Source organism: Pituophis catenifer, unplaced genomic scaffold (assembly GCF_029215685.1).
Source record: "Pituophis catenifer annectens isolate HBS135680 unplaced genomic scaffold, rPitCat1.0.hap2 SCAF_4, whole genome shotgun sequence".
NCBI classification, from domain to species: Eukaryota; Metazoa; Chordata; class Lepidosauria; order Squamata; family Colubridae; genus Pituophis; species Pituophis catenifer.
In genome coordinates this window covers 85887971-85906752 of record NW_027256884.1, presented here as the reverse complement: position 1 = coordinate 85906752, position 18782 = coordinate 85887971, and the positions used below count along the sequence as shown (strand labels likewise).

The 18782-nt window shown below is 31.4% G+C and overlaps 1 protein-coding gene across 1 annotated transcript in view; it reads right to left on the bottom strand.

Annotated features, from left to right (window-relative positions):
* ROBO2 (roundabout guidance receptor 2) overlaps positions 1-18782 on the bottom strand; it is a 722028-nt gene that overhangs the window by 28502 nt on the left and 674744 nt on the right. The window contains exons 18-24 of the mRNA XM_070943636.1: positions 16960-17142; positions 14949-14975; positions 7700-7742; positions 6051-6178; positions 3055-3330; positions 2599-2724; positions 797-953 (exon numbers count right to left, since the gene is read on the bottom strand). Of these exons, the coding sequence (XP_070799737.1) occupies positions 797-953; positions 2599-2724; positions 3055-3330; positions 6051-6178; positions 7700-7742; positions 14949-14975; positions 16960-17142 (940 nt within the window). The remainder of the gene's footprint in view (positions 1-796; positions 954-2598; positions 2725-3054; positions 3331-6050; positions 6179-7699; positions 7743-14948; positions 14976-16959; positions 17143-18782) is intronic.

The following is an 18782-nucleotide window of genomic DNA, read 5'->3' as shown; positions in this document are numbered from 1 at the left end:
TAATTTATTAGATTTTTTATTCTGACTTTATTACTTTTTATAAGTAACTCAAGGCAGCAAACATACATAACACTCCTTCCTCTTCCTTCCCTGCCCCCCAAAAACCTTGTGAGGTGAGATGGGCAGAGACAGAGAGCCCAGTCACCCTATCAGCTATCATGCTTAAGGCAGGGCTACAATTCAGTTTCCTGGTTTCTGGGACAGCCCCTCAACCACTAGTCCACATTTATTATTAATACAAGAAACATTGTGATTGGAATTTCCATCTCTAAGATATTATATAAAAAGGGCTTAGAGTTGAATAATAATTCTACAAAGTATTATAAAGTATGGGAACCCTATGATTTAGAAATTAAGTATGATTACCTGGAGATCTCAACTAGATCTCTTAGATACACTCTTAGATCTCTGAGGTCCATGCTATTGATGTGAATTATTAAGCACTATATTTCTTTGAGAAATACAGTCTGGAGAATAAAGAAACCATACTGAACATGACATGACATTACCAGTAGCAATTAAGGTTTTATAAGAAACATCCTTATCTATGGAAGATCATTTGAAATTGAATCTTCTCTTAAACTTTCAGTAGAGAGATGAAAATGTGCATTTGTAATGGAAGTGTATGGAGCAAGGGTTACTGAGTCAGATGGATTAAAACACTATTGTAATAAATGTATAGTCTTACGCTTACAATCTCTCTTCAAACTTCACAATAAATGGCTGTTCCACCTGACAATATTTAGCTTTAGCTGTCAGATATGGATTCAAAATTGTTCTAAGGAAAATACATTACCCTTGTTCTTGTGGATCCACCCCATAGTGTTCTAACTCTGTTCCTGGAAGTGGATGTATTGGAGGAGGTGGGAGAGGAACACTGGCCCAGGTAGACCCATTATTTTTCTGAGTCTTGGGAGTATTTTTGTTTTTCTTTTTCTTTCCTCCTTTCCCACCTGAAATCAAGAAGCATTACAAAAATATGAAGAAGCTAAGTTAATTATTTACATATTACTATTTCCAGAAAGAGTTTTGATTCCAGATGGCACATGTAAAAAAAGAGTGAAAGCATGAAAAGAACTTTTCTCTATTTTTATTTTACTAATATCAACAGCAAGATGTTATAGCTGACATAAGTTAGAAATAATAGTAGAGTGGTGTGGTGTGAAAGGAGCCTGTATAATTGTCAAGCATTAATTCTTTTCATTTAACAAACTCTATATAACTTAATCACAATGAATCATAAGTTGAATAAAAGTTAAAATGTTCTTGTGTCAAAACTGTATTTATAGATTTATTTTGTCTGTTTTAAATTTTCATGCAATATGTGTTAGGAAAAATAAAACACCAGAACAAAGTGCTTCAAAACACAGAGTATTTATAATACTGTTTCTCAGGCTGACTTCTCAGTTATTAAGAACACAACCCCAAATATGATTCATTTGGCTTATTTCCAGACACAAAGCCAAGTGTGGGTGTTAAAGTCTAAAAAAATTCTGTAAGCAGTTTATTGCTGGACTAGGTTTGCAGCATTCAGCTAAAAATGCAAAAATAATGTATAAGTGTAATACTTTGAATCTATTCACTTCCATAGCCTCCGTCCCAATTATGAAAAAAAAAAGATTATACATGGAGAAATGAACAATAAGGAATGGAAAAAAATAGATGAGAATGAATACACATATACATGATGAGACTACATCGCATTTTATGGAAATTCAAATTTAGTAATAGCTAATGATCTTACTATATTTGGTCATAATGTGCTATATGCCAAAGAAGAATGAAACATCAAACAGAATTAGGCAATTACACAGAAGAATTATGAATGGGTAAAGGTAATATAGGGCTTACAGAAAATATACGTATCGAGAAATAAGTAAACAATAATAAAAATAGAAACTGACAAAACAATAGAAATACTAAAAATAACTTCACACATTTTTAAATTTTGATTTTTTAAAAAATATGGCATGCATAATATAATTTGTTATATTGCAGTGGGATTTTATATTGTGGTTTATGTACTGTGACCCATCTTGATGGCATATACAATAATTACACTACAATATCCAGCATACAACCTTTGCTTTATGTTTGGATATAGCTCTAAATATTTTAAATGCTTATCTTTCAATTCCAATATATTTCTATTACTGAATTTATTGATATACTGGACCTCAGAGATATTGTGATGCTGTATGAGAATATGTGACCAATAATAGTATGTGCAATAAAAAAACCCTCATAAATATCCTTAGAGAAAATCAAAGCTGTAAAGTGATTAATTTATAGAAAGGAAGTACTGCTCCAGAAAGTTGAGAATTTTATGAAATAAAATTTCCATTAATGCTCAGATATATAGGAAGTAAATTCCTACATAATTTATGTTCTCTAAATTAGCTTCTTAAATTAAACAAATAAAGTATATTTTTCAAAAAAGCAAAATAACAATTTATATATGATTATGTATGACTCGTTCAGGTATGTTTACACAAGGGCTATACCCAGTAATTGATCATATATCTTGAGTCTTTTAGGTTTATAAAATTGAATTAAAAATAAAAACTTCCTTCTTATGTAAATTATATTGAAACCAACCTGAGAGGCTGTCACTCCTTTCTGAACTGTTGTGAGAGCTGGTGGTGCTGAAATCTTGTGACTGGTTGTGTGGCATTCTATTAGACAATCCCTCAGCCAATCGGTAGTCAGGGATGTAAAGCAAAGCTAAGGGTTGAAGGGCAAAGGTCATAGTACCTTCTTGTGATTAGTTTATAGCACATGCACAACATGCAGTTAGCTCTTCATCAGTTTATAAGTAAGATGTATTAAATATTTAACCTAGTGTATCATATGGGTAGCAGGATGCAGTGCAGATATACGAAACTGGCAAAAGATGAAAGAAACTGAAATAGCATAATCCAATTAGTTGTATTTGTAAAGTTTTAGAATACATGCAAGATACATTAAAGGAAGTGGGAACAGAAGAGGGCAAACCATAATTTTCTTCCCATGCAGAGAACATATTCATAAAAGAAAATTAAGAACAAGAATCACCATTGTTGCTTTTGCCCTGATCTGGAAGAGAGTAACCAAATCCCATTAAGTCACTTTTCTGCTGAATTGAACTTTTCCACTGAGGATCTGGTAAATCAACTGCCAATTCATGGATGCTGTTGGAATGCAATATTTGTGTTGTGGCATATGGAGTAGCTTGTGTTATTTGGCTGGAACTATTGTAACTAGTTTTGGTACTGAAGTCAATGCTGCTATAAATGGCTCCATCAGAAAGCATTGTGGCGGTTTTATCCCCTGGCATTGGAGGTAGCACATCTGTGATGCAAACAGAGAAATGGAAGGAAAAAAATAGTATTATAAAGAAAAAAATACTAAGCTATCAAGGTTTTAATATGAAAAATAAATATATCATGCTGCACATTTGCTTTTCAGCTGAGACAGTTTCCATGAGCCAGTGAAGGGAAAATGATGTACAGCCTATGCCTTTCTATCAGCATCTTTGACAAACTTCGCACTTGTCCTTCACATCTCACTGCTTAAAAGCCATATTTCCTCCATATCTTCAGCTGTGAAAATGAAGCTTGGAATATTTCTGTCCTGAACACTATTTCCAATTGTTCATTTTATGTCAGTGCCAATGACACTGTCGTGCTCAAGGGATATGATAAAAATCACAGAAGAAACAATCTCCTTGTAACCCGCTCCCCCATTCCATCTTGCGAGCACTGAACAAACTACTGAATGAACACAGATATCTTCAGTTATTCTTTTGAAAGAGTCTTAGTCAATACTATTTTAATGTATTTACTTTTAAAATCATCTGGATAATTTTAAGAAGACAAAATAAAAAGAATAAATTATTTTGGAATGTCTTCCTTTTTCATTTTGAAGAACTTCACCGAATTGAAACTTGAAATATGCTAAAACATAGAATTACTTTAAATTTAATGTTAGAAGATGAAATTATTTGATTATTCCTCAAAATTATTTTAATCCAATAGGTGAAATACAAGGGAATGACCTTCATTACTATAAAATTAAGTGGGCAAATATTATTTATCCAGAATAATTATCACAATATTAATATTTACTCTAATGCAGTACAAAGTCTTTTTATTTCTCATTTTATTTCAATAAATGGAATAAACAAATTCTCACAAGTTAATAGTGAGGTTAAGAACAATTTGTGAAAATTATATGCTTAGGAAAAGAAATGAATTACCCTGATATACTATGATCTGTGTGTAGTTTGACAACAGCATTTGTGAAAAACAGTATAATAGAAGGACAACCATTAATTATTAATCTGAATAGTCAAATTAAATATGAATTATTATTTTCACAGGGCAGCCAAAAGACAAATATAGAAATAATGAATCAGAAATCAAGTGTCCAAATTAAAATAATATTCATTTATAGCATTTTTATATTATAGACTCTGCAGACTCAATGCAGTTTAAAAGCGAATTCTTTATTCTGCCCACCTTGAGCACACCTTCCACTTCTGAGAACCACTCACAGACAAATAGATGAATTGTATAGGTTCAAAGAAAAGAATGATCAGGGGACTATAAAGAGTGACTGAATGAACTGGGAATGTTTAACCCTGAGAAGAATGAGGAAGAATATGTTTGCACTTTGCAAGGACCAGAACAGATGTTGCCCAGAAGAATATGAAGAGCTACTCACACTTGTTCCAGACTGCAGGGACTTAATTGATTTAGTTTTAAAAAGGCAGAAATGTTAGAAAGAATAATTTAAAAATAGGAGTATTTTAACAGTGGAGTCAATGACTTATACTCTATTTTAATTCAGATTCTTGCACTGAATTGCTTAGAGTAGAATGCTAAGGCCAGGTTGCTGATTGGGATACTCCTGATCATTGTTAGTTTTATACCCATTGAAAGTGATTGCACTGACTTTCAAATTAACTAATGATTTCTGTTTATGCTTTTGTTTATGATATGTAAGGTCATAATCTAACTGGAACCGATGGGCTTGGAACCAGGATATCTTGTATCTGATGCTATATATTTAGTCAATCAATGGGATTATTGAAAGAGTTTTGATTTATATGGTTAGAACTACAGATGTTAGATGGCTATACTGAGTGGCTGTGGATTTTCAGGAATTTTGGATGTCAGATGTTCTATGTTTGGTTCTGAATGGGACTACCACTTCAAACAGAGCTGTTGTGTGATTTTGGGGTTATACTGGATTCATACCTCCTGCCTAAAGAGCCATGGCTTGGACCACCTTACTCATGGTCACCTCTAGTTTATTTATTTTTAAAATGTGTATACCATGTGATTCCCTGTGGCTGAGATTACTGCAATGTGCTTTAAACAGGACTGTCCTTAATGACAATTCATTACTTTGCAAGCTGCCCTGGGTAGCAGTGGGTTTCTAGACGGAATTCAAGAGAGGCTGGCTATCACTTTTAAAGCTCTTCATGGCACAGGGGAATCACTTGTTTCTGATTATCTTTGCCAATCTAATAAGATCTGACAGGGTAGGTATTTTCCAGATTCTGTCATTTCAGCAATATCATTTGTGGGACACAGGAGACCTACCTTCTCTATCATAACCATCCCCCAGTGATCTGAAGGGTCTGCCTTCTGTAAAGCCTTGATGAGCCATTTTATTTCTCCCCTTCCCCCACATCCACACATCAGAAGCTTTTTGTGTTTTTCAAATACATCCAGATAGTATGCTTTTAATTGATGAATTTTGTAACGGTTTTATTATACTTTATTTTTACAATATTATGCTGTTTTAATTGTATGACATTGTGAGTTTATGTCAGGAGAACAATTATAAAATTGACTAAATATAATAAATATTTTATTTTGTAAACCTCTTGATGATATAGAAAGCTTTCGTATAAATATATAGTGTAACAATATATCATTACTGGTACTTTTTATTTTCATTGTTTATATTTCCATCGACATTTTTTCTAACAAACCTGTTGGATAAAGAAACAATGTATCCTGCCATATACATCCTACATGTTAAGAAATTGGAAAATGTACCTCCACGACCAAAATTCCCAAGATCACTTGGTCCATTGGTACTGTTGTTAACAGGAAGGCTGGTAGCAGGCCAAGAATCCGCAAGCCAAGGATAACTTGGATCACTTGCATTTAACAAGCCTGGCCGACTAAAGAAATCCAATAATGAAGTATTAATGTGAGAAATCTATGCAACTGTAATAAACACATTCAATTTGCGACACAAACAGTTGTAACAATTCTATGAAATTTGTAAAGTAATTTTATATTAAAACGGTGAAATCTGTGCACTTAAAAATCTTCAGAGTAAATTTTGATTCTGTATAAACCTGACACACTGCCTGTAGAAACTGGTGGTATACCCATGCAACAGTTTGCCGTAATCCAAATGACTTCTATTGTCTGGGCTGAAAAGAAGGAATAGGCTGTACCACTGAAAGATCCTAAGCCAGGAAGAAATGATAAATTGCTACCTCAAGGGAATAATCATTCAAAGTGACTGTTCTATATCAACCATTTCCAGTCCTCTGGTGACTATTTTTTCACTTCCTGCATACCAAATGTATGTCTGCTATCTAGAAGTTGCTAGATTTTCCTCTGAGTGCTCTTGCATGAATTTAAAAGCAAGCAAGTTTGAATTGGATTAATGGAAAATTCAAAGTAGCAGTTCTACCTATGACAGCAGATTTTCATGTGTTTGTTTTCAGTTTTTGTAAACTACTGAAGACAGAATATGTATTGACTGAAACAAATGGATGAGATCTACATTAGGTTTAATCTAAATTCCAAGATATACACTAGGTTTAATCTTGTTCCTAAAATTTGGTAAGATAAATAAAGATGGAGAGAAAATATGAAGCAAATAAATTGAGAGTATTAACATTTTTAAAAGCAAAAAGTAACAATGGGAATCAGAATTTCATATTAGGTCTTTCATCAGATGTTTGTACATTACATTTATGACAGTATTTTTTTTTTTGCACTCCCAATAATCCCTTCTGTATAATTTCAGAGTGAAGTATGGGTTTCTATAGAAACGGCAATAAGACGATCACACAGCTTGCTTTTCATTTATGTACTCTCATTAGACTTAATCCCTTTTTTGCTAAAATATTGATTGAATGGGAGATGGGAAGTTATTACCAGATCCTAATTACAGTCTCCATATTGGCACTGAGAAAATATATGAGGATATATGGGTCTGTTATCAACTTTTATCAATTTCAATTGAGTGGCCAAAGTTGTAGAATCTAGTCTTATCAATTTACAACTTATTCATCTTCTGTGAATCATTTATTTTGTGAACGATTGTGTGTAATTGTTCATTCACTGCAATTTAATGGAAGCCAATAAGGTCTCTTAAACAACAGCAACTTCATTTACTAATGCCTAATTAATGCAACAACTATCCTGAAAACAAATGAATACATTCCTTCTGATATTTTCTACTAATTTCTTCTTGGGCATCTGGGAGTTATCAAACATCTGGGCTTGATTTCCTTAAGTGTACAACAGATCATTAAAAGCCAGTTTAATCCTTTTAATTCCTCCTAGAATTGCTACTTTTACATCTGATCATCTCTCTCTGTCTCTAGCTCCTAAAAAAAATTAAACAAGCTAAACATATGAGAAATTCAAAAAGAGGTACGATCTGTAAATTATAAGTATACCTTCCATTGCTCATAAGTCCTCCATCTCCTCTTTGAAAAGTGACTGGTTTGTGTTTCAAATAGAAAAAAAAGGGGAAAAGTGCATTAGTATTTTATACTGAGTGAAATTATAATATGTAGATAATTCATAAAGTCAAAAGGCCTATGCTCCACCTACCTGAGGATTGTATTTTAAGTGAGATAACTAAGTATAAGGATAGTGAAAGCTGAGGTAATTCCTGTTTTCTCAGCATAATGTTAATTTAAGTTAGTCTTTTTCAGTGACATGCTCACAGGATAATTTATTTCTGATTTCTTGTCATTATGAAGTTTATAGCAATTTTCTAAAATCAATTGACTTTTGACTTATAACACACTGAGCCCAAAGCCATTGAAATTGTGCAGGTATGTTAAAAGCTTTATTTCTTTTATTCCTTTATTTCTCTAGCTAAATTAAAATGAAACTGCACATTCGAACATGCTAGTGCTTAATGAAAAAATAATGATGTTATGGTTATAATCATGTCATTACAAAAAAGTTAGAAGTGAAAAACATGTTAAAACTGAAAACAGAAAAAAATTGTAGTATTTCACAGCAAACTCTTCATGGTGTATTGTCTTTATTACATAATTGTGTAAATTGATAATATAATTATTAAGACTACATCATAAACCCATTTTAAATCAGCTCAGTAAATAGTCACAATAGTCCAATCACAATGTTCTCAGCAAAGTAGTTGTTAGCTATTAAAATCCAGTATTTAGGAAATTTATTTTCCTCAAATGACAATCCAGGAAACTTTGTGTTTAGCTCTGGAAATCATGTGTCTGGGAGAAGACACCCAAAATTTCTGTGTCAGTTGCTAAAGAGTAAATGTGACTTCAGACACTTTGAAGCCAATAGCAAGAGCAGCAGCTGAAAAGAGGCAAAATGGATTGACTCAGGTTGACTCAGCCTTCCAGCCTTCCGAGGTTGGTAAAATGAAGACCTAGATCATTGGGGGCAAAATGCTGACTCTTTAACTGCTTAGAGAGGGCTGTAAATCACTGTGAAGCGATATATAAGTCTAACTGCTATTGCTATTGCTATTGCTGTTGTATCCATTTACTACAGTATTATGTTAGGTTGTAATAGTACACTGTTACTAATAGTATGCTGTTAGTAATAGGTTAGGTTGATTCAAATTCAATATCTATTAAATATTTCATATTAGTGCAGCACAATTTACATTCAGATATAGTAAGCGGCTACCTTGCAGAAGATGGAATTCACAGATATATGTTGAACTCTCTGTGTATGATTTTTTACCATATACGTTCCCATTAATATATAAATATTGCTCAGAAACATTGATAAATAATAAAATTTAACATAAGCTATTCTTTTTCTGTTCTTGTTTTCCTGCAATACCACTCATGTTTTATGCATAATAAATTGTTTGAATCTTAGTCAAACAATTATGATTCAAGACTGAAATATTATCAATGTAGGTATTAGAATATAAAAAAATATCGACACCTTCTGAGAAAATACTACATTCATGTTATCAATTCCACAAGTGGCTTCATGATATTCATTTAATACCAGTAAGAACAAAAGAAGTCCCTTTAAGATACCTCACAGAATAAATTTAAGAATTGTTGATTAATTGCCTATCACCACTGAGTAAACAATAATTGATGCTTAAGCATCACTATAGATATATTTCATGTTAAATGATATGCTGTACCTATGAGGAAATTAATACATATTTAGCTTAAGGATTGCTTCTTATTATATTGTCAGACATAATCATTAGATACATTAGATTGAATGGATGCTTTACAATATGCAAGAAAAATATTTATGAGGTTATATTTTTTTAATTCCAAAACTATGTGACTATAACAGTGTTAGATCCTCACTCATTCCATTTTGCTTTCTTCTTTTTCATCTAGTTCTTGTTTACAAAATATTATAGAAGTCAAAATAACATCTAACCTACTTTAGCTAAATTTATAAACATAATCTGCAAGTTTTTATTATGACATTTGATTTACACTACTTATGATTGGAATTTAATAGACTGATTTCAAGACAGCATTTTTGGATAAAAAAATAACACAGATCTGGTCTAGTTCATTGATAGTTTTTCATAACTTTCTATGTACCTTTAAAAGAATTAACTGACCTTTACATGTATAGTAAGAATGTCAGTTAAAAAAATACCATTGTATTAAATGATCATCTGAATACTTCTGGAACCCACCTATAAAAATTATTGGACATACGTCCTAAAAAATAATTTTAAGCAAGCTAAGAAAATGACAAAGAAAGTGTGCTGGGGTGATGAATTAAGCACCATGTTAGATGTTTCTGTCATTTTCTGTGATTTCTAGCATTATAGATTAAGGGTAAACTACTAAATACTGTAGAATATGTCTTTATTATGCATAAAAATTATAACCATGCATGCAGATTTTATTAATCTAAATTCAATTAAATTTAACAGAAGTAGAAAATATCATGGAAATAAAAAAGGAGATAGAGTATATTTCCTTAACATTATTCTACTTCTGTTTTACCTACAGTATTTGCACAAAATATGCTCACTTTTTAATTGCCTTACATAGGTTTTAAAATGCTGAAGAGCGATTATCATTTTTAACATAGAACTAGACTTTGTAAAAAATGAATATAGAAATTTTAAAACAGGAATAGGGAAATTACTGGAAGATTTTTTGAAACATTATGTTATTAGGAGCTTATTCAACAAGTAAAATGGTTAAGCAATCATTATTAACCTGTGATTTGAGGATGGCACCTCCAAATGCCCCACATAATTAAATCTTTCACAGTTAAAATGGAGAAAGCAGAAAATAAAGTCATACATGGATGAAATATTTGCAATATCATCTGGCAAAGTTTAACCTAACATTAATACTGGCTACGGTAGGAAAAAAAATTAAACACTCTGAGCTGACATTTCAAGGCAAAAGAGCTCTGCGAAAGGCTATCTCTAGTAGGCCACATTTTCCAACTACAAATAAAAACTTCAATGCTGCCAGCCAAGTCTCATTCCTTTCCTGATAAGCTTTTCCTCAAATGTGAATATAGACTAATCCTCTTTTAATAAGTATTACCTCAGAAAAGATAATCAGTGTTGAAAATTTTTCCAAAACTTCTGCTTGTGGGAATGATTCTGTTAAACAAATTATATTAATCTACGCTGTTAGTAAATATTTAGCTATTCCTTTTTATTTGGAATTTAAATTTAAATTTAAATTAATTTATTACTTGCATCAGAATCTTTAATTTCCAGGAGTATGCATACCTATTGTTTGTAAACAAAGATATAATTTTAATTCAGATTGACATAGTCATAACACACTTTCAGATTTCTTGAAAATGGATGTATTAATAAATTCAGAACATGTAGGAATTAATTCGCATCTTTCAGTAGATATCTATTGCACATATAAAAAGATAAATACATACTCCTTATATTCTGCTTTCCATGTTACAGTTATAAAACAGCCAGAAAAATGAAATACCATATTCTTTCTCAGTCCAACTGGCTTTGAACAATAATTTTATTTAAGTAAAGATAATTTCATCTTGGCTATGAGATGATTTTAACTCAACCATTAATAACTCTATGGACACACTGGGATGAGAAGAGGCTAATAATTTGCAAGTGGATTAGATATTGTTCTGCATTCCCAATTTAATCTACAGTGATTTCCCAATGTACTCCCATTCAAGTATAATCCAGGTTTGTTCCTACTTAATTTCTTCAAGATCTGCAAAGATATTGAGTGCCACACATAAGGATTTTGGCTAGCTGGACATATGCCTGTGGTATAGCAGTATAGTAGAACTTTGTAGGCTCAAATTTTGCTATAATGTTCAGTATACAGTATATTGTGTTATAGTTTTTGTAGTGTAAAACACCTTTTGTATTCTAAAATTGAAAAGATAGATAATCAATTTTTAAAACTTAAATGTATACTAGATATCTACATCAACCAATATAATATAACATCATAAATCTAGATGTGAGCAGACATTAAACTTCATTTCCATAAGACAGAGCCTCCACTGTAGATAAGAACTTCTTGATGAATACCCGATTATGTATGATCCTTGTTTCTCTGCTATTATTTTGTTCGCCTGGCTTTTTTGTTAAGTAAGAGGAAGAAAAATCTTATGAATTGAACCACTAAATGTCAGGCTCCTCATGCAGAACTTCTTGATCATACATAATACAAAATAAACTACTATTTTGATAAACAGTAGATTAGCACCACAGTGGATGTATGAATGAAGAAAACTATATTATTATTATGGTTGGTTGCATAGTCAGCCCCTGAGTTTAGTGTGAATGTGGCATTTTTGTACCTCTATCGAGACTTTCCCAAGGACACTAGATAGGCAGATGTTGTTGTTTAATAATATCAAAGGTATCATACAGGATGTAAACTGTTTATTATTATGATCTGCACAATCACAAGGTGTTTATTATTATTAATTGCACAATTATCAGATGTTTAAACTGGATTTGGCATTTTTATCTACTTATGGAGTCCTTATCAAGGACCTGGGGTAGACATAACTTGTTTGACAGTATTAAGGGCATTGTCACAGGATGTAAACTGATCCAAGTAAAGCTGTCTTTTGCAATTGATGATTTATCAATGCCAATGGTTTTCAACTGGTAATCCAGATGTGTTGGGATTACATTTTGCCAGAGATATTCTGGCAAACTTCTATTTGCAGTTCTTTGTATTTTGTTACCTTCTCCAGTTCTTTCTTTTCTATTCTGTTGTCTCTGACTAGTACTTGTACTTTTTAAACTGTAAGTATCTACCAACTTTTCATTACTGGCAGATGATAATTTTTACAGATGTTCCAATGAATCATTTTGTTGACTGTGTTATTTTGTTGTTTATAATCAATTTGTGTGATCTTCATGCATGAGCTAAGTATATGAACTACTACTGATGATTTTTGAATTCTGGCCTTGACTGCATTAGTTTGAACAGTTTGGTCTTAACAGGCAAAAGTAAGTATACAGGTTTTTTTTAATGCTTCAGATGTGACCCATTTCCAGGTTTTATCTTTATCTAGTTTCCTCTCCTTCTTTTATATACTAAGCCAGTGCATGCATCTCCAAAAATGTGTTTGACATGAAATAAACCCTTGCCTCCACTTCTGCAGTACAGATACAACCCATAAACATCACTATGGAGATATAATGCATACTGAATAATCATCAAATTTCTTGTTTTTCAGTGCAAACTGTCTAGTTCCAGTAATATAATAATAATTCCAGTAATATATCGTATCACAGATATGGTCCACGTATTGATGACTTTGATGGTCTTTCTACTGTTCAGTTTTATGGGCTAGAATGTTCATGATAGTATCACGTATCCAGTTTTCCTACTGGGATTATTCCCATGTTGAAAATGTATTTGTATTCAACTTTGAGGGTGGACTTTTATTTCGATACAGAATATGTCTAAAATTAGAGAATTAATTCTTGATTTTGAAACTGTCCCAATGAAATAAACCTGTCGTTTTGATCAATATTATTTCTTAAACAATTGACATTTATCCATCTTGAAGAAGTCTGTTTTCCATTGTGAAATCATATGGTTTTCTGATAAATAGTGTTAAAATGACAGGTAATACTATTTTTCCTGGTAGGTATGTTTCTAAACTATATTTCTCTTTCTCTATACAAGCAGTCAGAAAACCTTAGCACAGACAGTCAAATGTTTTCATGGTTTATTGTAGATTATTAAAGGGAGTCATATGGTTAACATCTTTACACTGGACATCTCCTCATGCTGTGAGGTTTTGGGCGCTATCAGTAAGCACTTGTGATCTCCTGCTGAGGTTTGCAAGAAACACAAGTAAAACAAGATATAAGTGAGTTATCAAAGCTGAAAGAGAAAGAGAGAGAGGGAGAAAGGGAGAGAGAGATGGCGCTCTCAGAGACATCAGAAACAACTCAATAGCTAAATTTAGAATGAAGAAATGGAAAAAGCTGCCTAAAAGGTAAAAGTTAAGGACATAAGCAAATTAAAATTAGTTTTTTATAAAGTTAAATGAAAAGTAACTCAATAACTATTTATGTTATTATCTTATTATTCATAAAGTAATTCATGTTACTTTAATTCAACAGCAGCTTTATTGGGTATAAATTGAAAAGGTGATGTTTAAGTGAAGCTTTAGATCCTAAAGTCATACAAGTCATATGAAGTTCTCTAGCCCAAAGATTTTAGAAGCCTATTTGTTTGGCAGAAAGTTCCACTTGAGTCAGTTGTTGAACACCATGCTGGCTTGCACTTATCATCTGTGATATATTGTAATGGGTGATTCTGTCTCTTTGGCTGTTTATATCAAATTGTAAGTTTCAAATGTTTTAAACTCATCATGATTCTTTAAAACAAATAAAAACAAAATATAAACCTTTTAAAATGTATCTATTCATTTGTGCATTTAGGAATACTCACTTCAAATACTCTGAATTTATTTGAAATAGACATAGACAAACATTTATTAAAACATAATTATTGATGTAACAATGCCTATTGCTTTCCATGAGCATACAGTATGTACCATGGGAGAATTCTTTATGCACTATTATTTTTGCCCCATATAATTTTATTGCACTCAATTATATGTTAGTTTTGATAAAGGAATTCTAAGGAAGTAAATTTTGAATCCGGTTTTATAAATATTTTTTATTTGTATGACATAGATTTCATAAATCTATAAAATATTTATAATTTTATAAATATTTTCAATTGGAATGGGTTATGTGTGAATAAGTTACTGCCTGCCATGTGGATTTAAGGGTGTTAACTTTTGGTAATATCTGCCATAAAATTAAACTAAAAAAAAATCTACAAAAGCAGGAAAGTATAATATAGATTACATCTATATTAAACTATAATATAAATTACCTCAAAATTTTGCAAATTTGTACGTTTGTACTCTATCTTCTGCTTCAAACAATGCTTATTAAATTATTTTTAAATGAATAATTAAGAATAAAAAATTAACAAAGCTTAAAGTGTGAGCATGGTTTTTTAAGGACAAATATATTAATATTATAATATAGCATTCTTTTAGAATCACTGGTACAATACCACATTAGTATGACTTATAAAGAGAATGCTGATTCTTGCACACAAGTTTTTAGTTCTTTTATAAATTGAATAATTATAATGGATTCATTTGTATGGTGCTGGGGGAAAGAGAACTAATGGACAATACCTGCAGGGGTGAAGGTGAAGGACTGGACTGCAAAACAAGAAAAGTAAATACATTGTGAGTTATAAAACTCTTAAGCAATGCCAATTACAGGGCATGGCTGTCTTTCAAAAATAAGTTTTACATGTTTTAAAATCAGGCTCAAATTATAGCAATTCACATTTAAGCATTAGCAGCAGCCCATAATAAAGGATTGAACATAAATGCATGGGTTTTTTATATTTATATGAAGGAGTTACATGGACATGCAAGCTGGCAGCATATAGATGCTATGTTTTGCTTTCAAATGTAATTGATTATGAAGTTTCACTATCAGGCAAATGCAACATTTAACAATAAATATACAAGTGTGTACAATATGACACACTTTAAAGTGTTACAGGAGTTAATACCATATACATAAATATTGGAAGAGAAATTATATAGATGTTATGTTTTTGATAATGGTTTTATGCTGACTAAAAGTATATGGTTGCCAGCAAGGAACCAAATTTTTTGCATGCTTTAAAATATATTTATTCTGCGTATATGTATCTTGCATATATGGTAAACCTACAAATTGTTAGATGTTACAAAACTATTTATAGAAACATGCTGTTATACATAACAGAGATGTCAAGCAATTAAATGAGAGTTGAAGACGTATGTATTTAGCACATCTGATGTTTCTGAATGTCTAAATAAAGCAGCAAATGTTTTACCCCTCCCTTAAATATGAAAAAATGGCTATTTAATCATTCTAGATAATAAAACAAAGCTACCTGTTGTGCAATTGAGCTTAATGATATGATTTTTGAACAAAATTTATCTACCTCCTTAAAAACAGAGAAAGTTGAAAATGCTATATTTATTATAAGGAAAAGGAAAAAATAAAAATCTGCAAACCAAACATTGTTTTTAAAATTATAACATAAATGTTCAATGTATGTAATCATTAAGAAAAAAAAAGAAAGAGTCTGAAATCTGATCTGAATAGCACACAGCCAGAGTTTCATTGAATTCAAATAGAACATGAATAATACTTTTCTTCAAAAATAATGCATCAAAATTGTAGAGAAATTCACAGCCTTATTTAGCTGAAATGGAATATGCAATAATAATATTCTTGCTTCACACTAATCTTAATACAGAAGGCAGCATGAAGAATATTAAACGTCTTTTGCTTTATACTGATTTCAGTTCAGTATAACTAAGTGAATTAAGTTGATTAAGTTGTTAACCACAGGGCCCTTATAAAAAAAGTGTTTTAATGTAAATCAACTTTTTAGGTGCACATTTTTACATTGCTTTCAAACCATGGAAACAAAACCTTATGTGATCCAAAATAATAGAAAAACACATGAGATTCCAAAATTTATCCTTATGCGTTTTTATTTCTTTCATAAATAGAAAAATGTGTCATGCATTCATTTGAATGCCCCCAGTGTTTTATACTGTTTTATCAAAAATAAGTAGAATGTTTATTTATAATGTATCCAGTATTATCAAACAAAGTTAGATAGTCTTTAACTCAACTATCATTTAATTACTTAATGAGCACAAATTAGGACAGGATTTGAATGTACTGATTCTCTTTTTAAGGTGGAAAGTGAAATCACATAATGAAGACATATTGATCTCCATCTCAGTTAATTTGGTTATGATTATATGATTGAAAATAATGATGATATAACAAGTTGATGTTTAGTAACCTGAGCTTATCAATTCCGCTTTATTTATATACTTCCTTCTTTAATTTTGCAAATAAATAAGCCTGCTGAATTTGTCTTTCACTTAGGGAAAAGTTGTATCTAAAATTCTTGGGCTTCTTATATCAGATGTACTTATTGTATGAATATTAGACAGCTTTCTGGTAGCAATGATGAAATGTGATACAGAGCATTGCACTTAAAGCTTTTCATATTCTTGTTCTTTCACAGCATAATAAACAACATTCAATCTGCTCAACTCCTTATTCTGAGAATCAGATATGTTCTTGCTGAATATTTATTATAAACTAAATTCTTGTTCTTACCTGCATAATTGCTAAGGCCCTTTCTCTTCTTTCTGCGCCAATAGAGCCAGATACTGAAACCCATGAGTATAACCCAGCAAGCACCACCAATTCCAGCAATAAAGGCAGGTTGCTTGACAACATCCGTAATTTGTTCTGTTATGCTATTGTTGTTTTCAGTGATGATGACTTCATTACGCCCTCCTGGATAACATAAATAATTGGACTAAATAAATAAATAAAATAATAATAATACATAATAGCTGGCTATTTATGACATAACAGGTATGGCAAGATAAATAAAATCTAAAAATGTTTTATAACAGAATAATCAACAATGACTCTTAAAAAAGCAACTTTAATCGGTTCTTGGAAGGTATCAAAAATCTTAAAACAGACCTACTAAAGCAGCTCTAGGCCCATGGAATTCAATCTGCTCAACTCCTTTTACATTCTATCTCACACAGTAGATAACTGGGAACATTACAGAAGGTTACAAGTCAGTGCAACCTGCAGTGCTTTGCAGCAACAAATATTAAAGGCAGAATGCCTTGATGCAATCAATAGTCTTTAACATTAATAGCTATTGATAAGCTGATCCTCCATTAATTTATCAATTCCTTTTAAAATAATCCAAAGCATCTGCAATAATTTAGCTACATGTTGTGTGAAAAAGAATTTTCTCCTGTTGATATGTAATCTTCTGGCATTTAATTCCAGTAGATTTTAAGCTCTAAAATAATGAAAGATAAAGTCAAACATACTGTTCTTCACATTATCTATGCTATCCATTATTTCATAGCCCTTTATGTCTCTTCCTTGATTCCAAACTAAAAATTTCAATAGTCACTTTTCTCATGAGACATTGTTAATTTAATTCTCATTAGTTTATATGTGAATTTTTAGAATCAACATTCATGACCAATGTTAATCAACCAACATAAAGAAGTAACCCTTCAAATTTATGCTTCCACTTTGATTCTCGTAGGGAAAGAAATAACTTTCCTTCAAGGTGGTAACAGAGGATTGTATGACTGAAGAGAAAACTTGTATGACTGAAAGATCCAAATCAAGTTAGAAAATTGACACAATGGGAATTAATGAGTTGATTTAAGAGTAGAAAGCCGTGGTTCTGGTTCCATTTCAGCTGCTACTTTTTAGTTCCAGGTGACAGCTATTGTGGGTAAAAATTGGAGGGAAGAATGTTACATACACAATCTTGAATTCCTTGGGAAAAGGCAGGATATAAATTTAATTAATATTATAATAATTTTCCTTTGTTCTGAGCAAGGGCAATATGCAATGTAAAGACATACTCAATATTATAAGTCAGTTGGAATTCAAATTCCAATTGCAGTCCTTCATTGATATTTTGATTCATGGCTGTTTTATACTCTCTTACTCTAAATTTCTCTGTTGGAGCTTGTTTTTTGACATACGTATCTGCTAAAATTGGGATGGGACATAAATATTGTCCAAAATATAAGAAGTTTCTATAGATTTCTCACTAAGACAAATTTTAAAACAGATACATTATTAGGAAAAAAAACCCTACAAAATTGCTCCCAAATGAACTAAAAACAAAGATAGAAAACAGTTTAACTATGTTTTCCTTCTGGAGATATTTAAAGGTATTCATTCATATAAATTGCATAACAGTGAAATTCTTACTAAAATAACCACTAATTTTATTTTGCAACCTGGCTACTGTGAAGAAGCACTTTTATGTGTTTATTTATTAGATTTTTATTTACTTTATTACTTCTAAGTAACTCAAAATGGCAAACATGCATAATATTCCTTCCTCCTCCTGTTTTCCCCACAACAGCAACCTTGTGAGGTGA